This window comes from Triticum dicoccoides, chromosome 7B (genome assembly GCF_002162155.2).
Source record: "Triticum dicoccoides isolate Atlit2015 ecotype Zavitan chromosome 7B, WEW_v2.0, whole genome shotgun sequence".
In the NCBI taxonomy this organism is placed as follows: domain Eukaryota; kingdom Viridiplantae; phylum Streptophyta; class Magnoliopsida; order Poales; family Poaceae; genus Triticum; species Triticum dicoccoides.
In genome coordinates this window covers 135,151,925-135,161,654 of record NC_041393.1, presented here as the reverse complement: position 1 = coordinate 135,161,654, position 9,730 = coordinate 135,151,925, and the positions used below count along the sequence as shown (strand labels likewise).

General features: G+C 45.4%; 1 protein-coding gene across 1 annotated transcript; it reads right to left on the bottom strand.

Moving 5' to 3' along the window:
• Nucleotides 1-4,602: 4,602 nt before the first annotated feature.
• LOC119339848 (protein TIFY 11e-like) lies at nt 4,603-5,247 on the bottom strand. The gene has a single exon (XM_037611749.1). The coding sequence runs from the start codon at nt 5,146-5,148 to the stop codon at nt 4,726-4,728; it is 423 nt and encodes a 140-aa protein (XP_037467646.1). The 5' UTR covers nt 5,149-5,247; the 3' UTR covers nt 4,603-4,725.
• Between the last annotated feature and the right edge of the window lie 4,483 nt (nt 5,248-9,730).

Here is a 9,730-nt window from a genome sequence, read left to right as displayed (position 1 = left end):
GTGGACAAAACAAATGTGAGATTAAATTTGCATCTCATCTCCTCGTCCCTGCTTATGAATAAATCAGATACCCACTTTAGCCTGGTTCTATTCGTTTTTAGCTTAATATTTTGGGCCAGAATTTTGGAGGATCTAATTATCTCCAAATATTTCTACTATATACATTCAACACTACAGTACTTCAAAGAAATTTATCATTTAACACATGATCTTGGCCACGAATCAGATCCTAAGCACGAGACGGTAACCGAATAAGAGTGTAAGCCTTGCAACGATGCCTCCCATCCCATGGGCAGGTGGCATCCACCGCCTTAACGATGTTTTCTTTTTTTTGCGGAGGTTCTTTAATATTTTGGACAACAAGAATCCTACATCCATGGATGATTTACAAATGTTTTAGGAAAAATTTCATTAAATTCTCTCCTCCTCTTCCCTCTCTCTGAATCCCCCCACCCCCCTATGCAACCAAAAACTCACGCCTAATTAGAATCCGTTAAATGGATTCGTATCTCTAGCATTACTCTCTCTAGAATACCTTTTTGTTGTTATCGATGTCATCGTGCGATCAAAAGTGGGACCTTGGCGTAGATTTTGTGCTTGCAAAATAATCACTAGAACCATTTTTTTTCTTGTTATCGTTCATGCCATGTTTGTTGTTGGTAAATACCCATTTCCTCTATTTATATACACCGAATAAGTGTCACTGATTTATACAAAGTTGTACTAAATCAACGATACTTATTTTGAGACGAAGGGACTATTAATTAAGAACCGGATTCGACATGTCTCATCCCAAATATCTATTTGGAAGCACATGATTTTGGATTACACTATATTTACTTAATAAAGTTTTACGGTACTACTTATGTTGCAGTGAAGTAGGTCCCATGGGCATAAGAGTACTCGGCGAAAATGTGGGGGGCATATGAACACTTGTATGTACATGCCAGTGCCCAATGACACCGTACCATAATTGCTTAATTTCGCTCCCCATACATTCGTGGATGTGCCGACCAGTGCCCAGGCATGTCCGTTTTGGACACTCACTTTCCTTGCAAAACAACCACATTCCTTATATTATCCTCGTATTGCACGGTCACATGCATATGATCGATAGAGATTTGTTGAAGAGAAAGAGAGAGAAAAGAAAAAAAAGAATAAAGGAAGAGAACAGGTGGTCGGCAGTGGGCCAAATCTTACATAACACTCTGCCCGAACATTCTATATCCTCCTCATATATGACTTGGATATGAGGATTTGTGGACTGCCCAATTGCGCCCGGACAAAATGAGAATTATGGTTGGGTTGCTTTTTTATTCTTTGTCCTGTTCGGACAATGACCGGACTGTTTGATGGGATGTTTGAGGGCTCCAATTATAGATGGACTAAGAGCATCTACAGTCGGGCGTCTCAAACCCGCCTCATACGTCCGGGCCAGCCGCCTGGTCACTGATCGATCATGTTTTTTCGAAGTAGATGGACTCCTTAAACGTGTCTCAAACCACTGGGCTGACTGACGTCACTCATATCCAACCCAAATATGGGGCGCCCGGGCAACCCCGTCATGTCGGACCCGACAGCTCGACCCCACCAAAAATTGCACCAAATCCACCAAACTCTTCCTGCTCCTCCCGCTGCCCTCCAACCTTTTCCGCGTCCGGACCCTCGTCGTCCTTCACCCTTGCTCCCAATCCTCGCCATCGGTCCCGATCCACAGCCGGAGATGTCATCCAGCTTGACCCAGACCGCTGTGACGGAGATGCTGTCCCCGCCTCGTTCATCGGCGTCACTTCCTCGGCTCCGAATTGCAAGGCAGACAACGTCGCTCGAAAGTTGCGGCGACGCCGGCAGCTAGAGAGGGAGGCGGCGGACGGCGGTGGCGTCGCAGGGAGGTTCGGACATGGTGGAGCAGTTGTCACCTTCGCCGCGCCCGGACCCCCCGCACGAGGCGGCGAGGGCAGCTGCGACACGGATGTAGGCGGAGGAGGTAGCCTGGATGCAGGCAGAGCAGGACGAGCAGGACGCACTCTGTCTGGAGCAGGACGCATTTCGCTCGGAGCAGGCGCTCATCGAAGCCATCCGTCACGCTCGGACATTGATTTTATTTTGGCACATCTGGTTTGTTGTTCTATGATTTGCTTTGCTTTGTTTTGAACTGTTGAATTCGCATGATTTGTATCGTATGATCAACATGCATGGATTACATGAATATGAGGATCGAAATATGAGGTATGTGGGTGTGCGGTGCAACATATGAGGGGTCGGCGGCGCTGTCCGCAGACGTGCCTATAAGCATATAGGTGGCCGGATTTACCAAGTATGGTTGTAGGGGCGAGCCCATGTTGTGCCAGCAGGTAGCACATGACACCACGTAAAAAAATGTCTTAACTTTTTTTTTGAGCATCAGTACAGACACAGGCACTCATATACACGCGCATACACTCATCCCTATGAACGCACACACACGCACACCCTACCCCTATGAGCACCTCCGAGAGACTGAGCCGGCATATCATCTTGAGATTTACGAAGCCACCGTAGGCGCCTCGTCGTCGACGGGAACGTCTCCTCCCACTGAAAGCGCATCGCCGGAAATCCTGAAATAAATTCAGGAATAATGCGAGCACCAGGATTTGAACCCTGGTGGGTTGAGGATACCACTGTCCACCTAACCATCTCAACCACAGGTTGGTTCGCAAAAAAAAATGTCTTAACTTGTAACTATAGAACCCACGTACACTGGGACACCCCTAATTTTTCTACAGGGACACCCGTACAAAACCAGGCTCTACCCAACACAACGCAAGTGCAGCTCGGCGCGTGACGAAGGCCCAGTCCAACCTGTCTAGATGCGCGTCGTAGATCGATCGATCCATCGATCGATACGTGCTTTCCTGTTCGTCTGCTCCACGCTGCGCTTTGTGTCCTTGACCTTTCGCTTCCGTCCATATCCCCCCGTACGCCGTACTCGCCGCCTATCGCCATATCACGGCAAGTCGTCGAATCAGTGGAGAAAAGAAGAAACAGGTACGCTGCATCAGTCCCCAAACCCAATGCGGTATGCCTCAGCCTCTATTGCATATCTGGTTCTAATTATAGATTTTTTTTCTCTAACCCTAGGGAATTAGGGCTACTGAATAAGACTAGAGATTTTGATTGTATTGGATAATTGGACTATTTTAAATAATTGTGCACCGAGTAGAGACCAATATTGCAACACTCTAGGACGCTAGCACAATATCAAGTAAGTTTTATGTTACATTCAAGTATTCAGTGTGTATACATGATTCATAGTTCTTTTCTTCCTTGCAAATTTTTTAATTATCTATATAAATTACAAATTTCAAGTGAATCTCAGTTTATGGAAAGTTTCTAAAAAAGAGGAGAACCTCAGTTGAAGATGAAAATGTTGGTCCGTCACACGAACATAATCAGAATGATGTCTATGTCCCGCCACCATCAGATGGACAAAGTAATGCCTCACCGGATGAACAGATTGATGTCCCGGCCCCGCCATCACCACATGGACAAAATGATGCCTCCAGATATGGAGTTCTCCCAATAATATAAGGAATTCATTTCAAACTGAAAAAGAGATCAATTGGGAAGAAGAAATTAAATTTGATCGAGGTAAAAGAAGAAGCATTGACGAGTATCATCCAAATCGGCAAGATTTGGTAAGACGGAAATATTTTGCCAATGGGCCTTCTCAACCTTGTACTTATTCTTAAGTGGATTGTTTTAATGATGTTATTGATTACTTGCTTCAAGAACTTGACAATAGCTTCGCGGAGAAAAATTCTGAACTGCTTGCTCGCTTGGCGACTTCGAGCCCAAATGAATTATTTTGTGATTTTAACATAGTGCATTTGATGAGTCTTGCTAAATTTTATCCAAAAGATTTTGATGATGGAGAACTCAACGACCTTATACATCACCTTCATCTTTACATTGTTGTGTCCGAGCAGATGATCGCTCCTCTGGGTTTAAGTAATATTTGTGAGCTCTCTCAAAAATAGAGACAATAAAACATATTGTCTATCCCTTGGTTTATCGGACTTACTATTGCACAATTGTAATTAATATGTTACTAAGTGGATTTGTTTCTTTTGATTTGTAGGCAATCAAGATCTAGTGTTGCTTTTTCTTGTCATCGGTTATACTTTATTCATAATCTTGGACACTTCGGTTCTTCTACAATGTTCAATTTCCTGCTATCAAGTAATATTTTCAAGTGAAACTCTTTATTTTGTATCTCTGGTAAGCATATTCAACGTTATATCGTATTCTTGGTATATTGTATTGTTATAAGTGTATTACTTTTATCTATATAATTACTTGATATCGACATATATGTGATAGAGATGGGACCCCGGGTCATTTTTGTCCTGGGTCCGCCCCTGGTTATATACATGCTCTAGCATGGTGTCTATCTGCACACACGGCCAAGTGGGGAATAGTAGCAAGTCATCGCGCATGTGAAGCAAAGACCATCGATTGCTTTTAACCCTCCCAAAAAAATAAGGACCATGGATTGGAAAAAAAGAAGACCATGGATTGGTCATAAATAAAAGAAGCCAGTCAAGCCAATTCGCCATGATCTGTTGGTCAAAACAACGACAACAATATTTTCTCATCATAATTCAGAATTTGGACTCCAACAACAGCCACACATTTACATGGACCGTAAACTACTCAAGCTACTCTACCACGCATGAACACGAATCAGAGCGTGAGCGTGAGACGGTTACAGGAGGCCGCGTTGCCGTCGGGCCTGCTGTAGGGGACGGCGCGCTCGGCGAGCCTTCCCTTGCGCTTCTCCATGAACCTCTGCAGCGACGCCTTCCTCGCCATGGGCAGGTCGCCGTCCCCTCTCTTGGTGCCTGCTGCGGCAGCGACACGGAGCAGCTCGGCGGCCCTGTCGGCCGGGACCTCGTCCAGCACCAGCACCCGCCCGCCGTAGAAGATGGTCATCTGCGCGTGCTCCGGCGCAGGACCCACCGCGTGCTCGTCTTGCAGCGCGGGAACTTCCGCTCCGGGCATGAGGGGGAGAGCCACCGGCCGCGCCTCCGCCGCCTTGATGCAGCGGCTGAGAACGCCGCACGCTGCGGCGAACCGTCGGCTCTTAGCGCTCCCTGTCGCCGCCATTCTAGCCGCTCGCTCGCTCGATCGATCGGTCTCCCTGTACGCTCTTGAAGCCTAGCGAGCTTGAAGTGTCGCAGTGGGGAGGGGAGGCTCTGCTTGATCGGGTTGGAGGAAAGAAAGAAATTGATGGGTTTGCTTTATAGGAATCGCAGCGTGTCCTCTCCTGTGGGCTGTTGCTGTCGAATGTGGGGGGCGTGGTGGGGTATTTCTTCCTGGCCGTCTCTGGCACGAAGAACACGTGCTTGTGAGCTGGTCGACGGAGATTATACAATGGTTAGACAGCACGATATTTTCAACGTGGTGGCTGGTACTCCTCTAGTACCGCACGTTCTGTTGTTTACTCGGCCGCAGGCAGAGAGATCAGAAATTGACGGAGCGGGCCCCTCCCCCTCGGCTGCCGACTTCGGTGAGGCGGTCACCGATAGAGGAGGCGCAAATGTATCTGGCGTAGGAGGGGTTTTTTTTCTCCTTAAATAAAGTCCTTTATTCTTTTAAGTAATACTAGAAAACATGCCCCTGCGTTGTAACGGAAAAAAAATTCACATTGACCTAATTCAATAAGCATGACTCAACCCCCTCTCACAGGTCATTGTCTTCTATAACAACACCACAGTGAAACCAAGTGTCACTTCTTCTCACTCATGACAAAACATTAAGAGGTAAAAGTGACAACTAAAAACTCATTATCCACAATATTCTTGGGACATACAGAAGTTGAAAAGCTTATGAAAACAATTAAATAATTTATTGACTGCAAATTATAGTTTGCCCCAAAAATTAAAGAATCAACTAAGTTTGACGAATCATATATTTATCTAACAAAGAAAATACGTAAACAACGGTGTTGGGATCTACCTAAATGATAACGAAATAAGCATTAACATACTCTAATTTTTTTTTAAATGTTTCAAAGACACATGCTTTGCTACCCATTTGGTGGAAAATAATGTTCGCACTTACACTTCCTTCTCCTGCTGGAAAAGGCAGTTTATGGATTGAAAATAGAATAAAAGAGCATCAAAAAATATTAGCTTAATTTCAATGACTATAGATCATCGTCCCTTTTTGAAGGCTAACTACTAATAAGCACGCCGTGGTTTCCATGGCTTTCTAGAAAGGGAGACAACACTATGATAGTGAAAACATGAAGTATATAAGCTACAGAAACAATGTAGATAGAAGAACCAAGCATGTTCCTTTCGTGAGTACACAGTAGGGTGGTTGTTTCTGCATATCAAAATAAAATCCACCAAAAAGGAGAAAGAAGATGAATACCATGGCTGGTAACTTGAACACACATCAAATATAGTATTGGTATAATTTAAAGCATAGTAAAGCTTGATAAATTAAAAATAGAACTTTGCAAACATCATGCAGACTGAAGTATCATTTAAAATGAGTGAATTACTTGTAGATATGTACTTTGTACGTATAGATATCATTCTCGGAAATACATTTCATTATTAGGAGGTATCAAAGTGTGTACAACAATTGAGACACCCATAAAATGCAGTAAAGATTGTGTATGAAGGAAATATGCCCTAGAGGCAATAATAAAGTTATTATTTATTTCCTTATTTCATGATAAATGTTTATTATTCATGCTAAAATTGTATTAACCGGAAACATAATACATGTGTGAATATATAGACAATATAGTGTCACTAGTATGCCTCTACTTGACTAGCTCGTTGATCAAAGATGGTTAAAGTTTCCTAACCATAGACATGAGTTGTCATTTGATAAATGGGATCACATCATTAGGAGAATGATGTGATTGACTTGACCCATTCCGTTAGCTTAGCACTTGATCATTTTAGTTTATTGCTATTGCTTTCTTCATGACTTATACATGTTCATATGACTATGAGATTATGCAACTCCCGATTACCGGAGGAACACTTTGTGTGCTACCAAACGTCACAACATAACTGGGTGATAATAAAGGTGCTCTACAGGTGTCTCCGATGGTACTAGTTGAGTTGACATAGATCGAGATTAGGATTTGTCACTCCGATTGTCGGAGAGGTATCTCTGGGCCCTCTCGGTAATGCACATCATTATAAGCCTTGCAAGCAATGTGACTAATGAGTTAGTTGCGGGATGATGTATTACGAAACGAGTAAAGAGACTTGCCGGTAACAAGATTGAGCTAGGTATTGCCGATACCGACGATCGAATCTCGGGCAAGTAACATACCGATGACAAAGGGAACAACGTATGTTGTTATGCGGTTTGACCGGTAAAGATCTTCGTAGAATATGTAGGAGCCAATATGAGCATCTAGGTTCCGCTATTGGTTATTGACCGGAGACGTGTCTCGGTCATGTCTACATAGTTCTTGAACCCGTAGGGTCCGCACGCTTAATGTTCGGTGACGATCGGTATTATGAGTTTATGTGTTTTGATGTACCGAAGGTAGTTCGCAGTCCCGGATATGATCACAGACATGACGAGGAGTCACAAAATGGTTGAGACATAAAGATCGATATATTGTATGACTATGTTTGTGTTGGGGAACGTTGCAGAAAATTAAAATTTTTCCTACGGTTTCACCAAGATCCATCTATGAGTTCATCTAAGCAACGAGTCAAGGGAGAGAGTTTGCATCTACATACCACTTGTAGATCACGAGCGGAAGCTAGCCAAGGGGATGGTGATGATGGAGTCGTACTCGAACGTGATTCGGATCACCGATGTCCAAGTGCTGAACGGACAGCACCTCCGCGTTCAACACACGTACGGGACGGGAGACGTCTCCTCCTTCTTGATCCAGCAAGGGGGAAGGAGAGGTTGAGGAAGATTGCTCCAACGGCAGCACGACGGCGTGGTGTAGTTGGTGCAGCAGTACTCCGACAGGGCTTCGCCAAGCATATACGGAGGAGGAGAGGTGTTGGGGAGGGGAGGGGCTGCGCCTTGGCTTGTGTTAAGCTCCCATGCGCCTCCCCACTATATATAGGGGTGGAGGGGCTGGTTTCTTGCCCTCCAAGTCCATTGGGGCGTTGGCCAAGGTGGGAGGAAAGAAATCCCATCATTTCCTTCCCCACCGATTGTTATCCCCCCTTTTTAGGGATCTTGATCTTATCCCTTCGGGATATGATCTTATTCCTTCTAAGGGGGGATCTTGGTGCGCCTTGATCAGGGGTGTGGGGCCTTTCCCCCACTATTCACGTTCATGTGGGTCCCCCATGCAGGTGGGCCCCACTCTGGAACCTTCTAGAACCTTCCGGTACAATACCGAAAAATCCCGAACATTTTCCGGTGGCCAAAATAGGACTTCCCATATATAAATCTTTACCTCCGGACCATTCCGGAACTCCTCGTGACGTCCGGGATCTCATCCGGGACTCCGAACAACATTTGGTAACCACATACAAACTTCCTTTATAACCCTAGCGTCATCGAACCTTAAGTGTGTAGACCCTACGGGTTCGGGAGACATGTAGACATGACCGAGACGTTCTTCGGTCAATAACCAACAGCGGGATCTGGATACCCATGTTGGCTCCCACATGCTTCTCGATGTTGTCATCGGATGAACCACGATGTCGAGGATTCGATCAAACCCTGTATACAATTCCCTTTGTCAATCGGTACGTTACTTGCCCGAGACTCGATCGTCGGTATCCCAATACCTTGTTCAGTCTCGTTACCGACAAGTCACTTTACTCGTACCGTAATGCATGATCTCGTGGCCAACACTTTGGTCACCTTGAGCTCATTATGATGATGCATTACCGAGTGGGCCCAGAGATACCTCTCCGTCATACGGAGTGACAAATCCCAGTCTCGATTCGTGTCAACCCAACAGCTACTTTCGGAGATACCTGTAATGCACCTTTATAGTCACCCAGTTACGTTGTGACGTTTGATACACCCAAGGCACTCCTACGGTATCCGGGAGTTACACGATCTCATGGTCTAAGGAAGAGATACTTGACATTGGCAAAGCTCTAGCAAACGAACTAAACGACCTTTGTGCTATGCTTAGGATTGGGTCTTGTCCATCACATCATTCTCCTAATGATGTGATCCCGTTATCAACGACATCCAATGTCCATAGCCAGGAAATCATGACTAACTGTTGATCACAACGAGCTAGTCAACTAGAGGCTCACTAGGGACATATTGAGGTCTATGTATTCACACGTGTATTACGATTTCCGGATAATACAGTTATAGCATGAATAAAAGACAATTATCATGAACAATGAAATATAATAATACTTTTATTATTGCCTCTAGGGCATATTTCCAACAGTTTGGACTTCAGAAGTGTTCCGCACAAGTTCGGGCATATACCGGAGTACCGGGGGGTTACCGGAACCCCCCAGGGAGTATAATGGGCCTTATGGGCCTTAGTGGAGAAGAGGAGGGGTGGCCAAGGCAGGGCCGTGTGCCCCCTCCCCCTCAAGTCCGAATTGGACAAGGAGGGGGCGGTGCCCCCCTTTCCTTCCCCCCTCTCTCCTCCTTCCCCCTTCTCCTACTCCTACTAGGACAGGAGGAGTCCTACTCCCGGTGGGAGTAGGACTCCCCCTTGGCATGCCCTCCTCCTGGACGGCCGCCTCCCCCTTAGCTCCTTTAT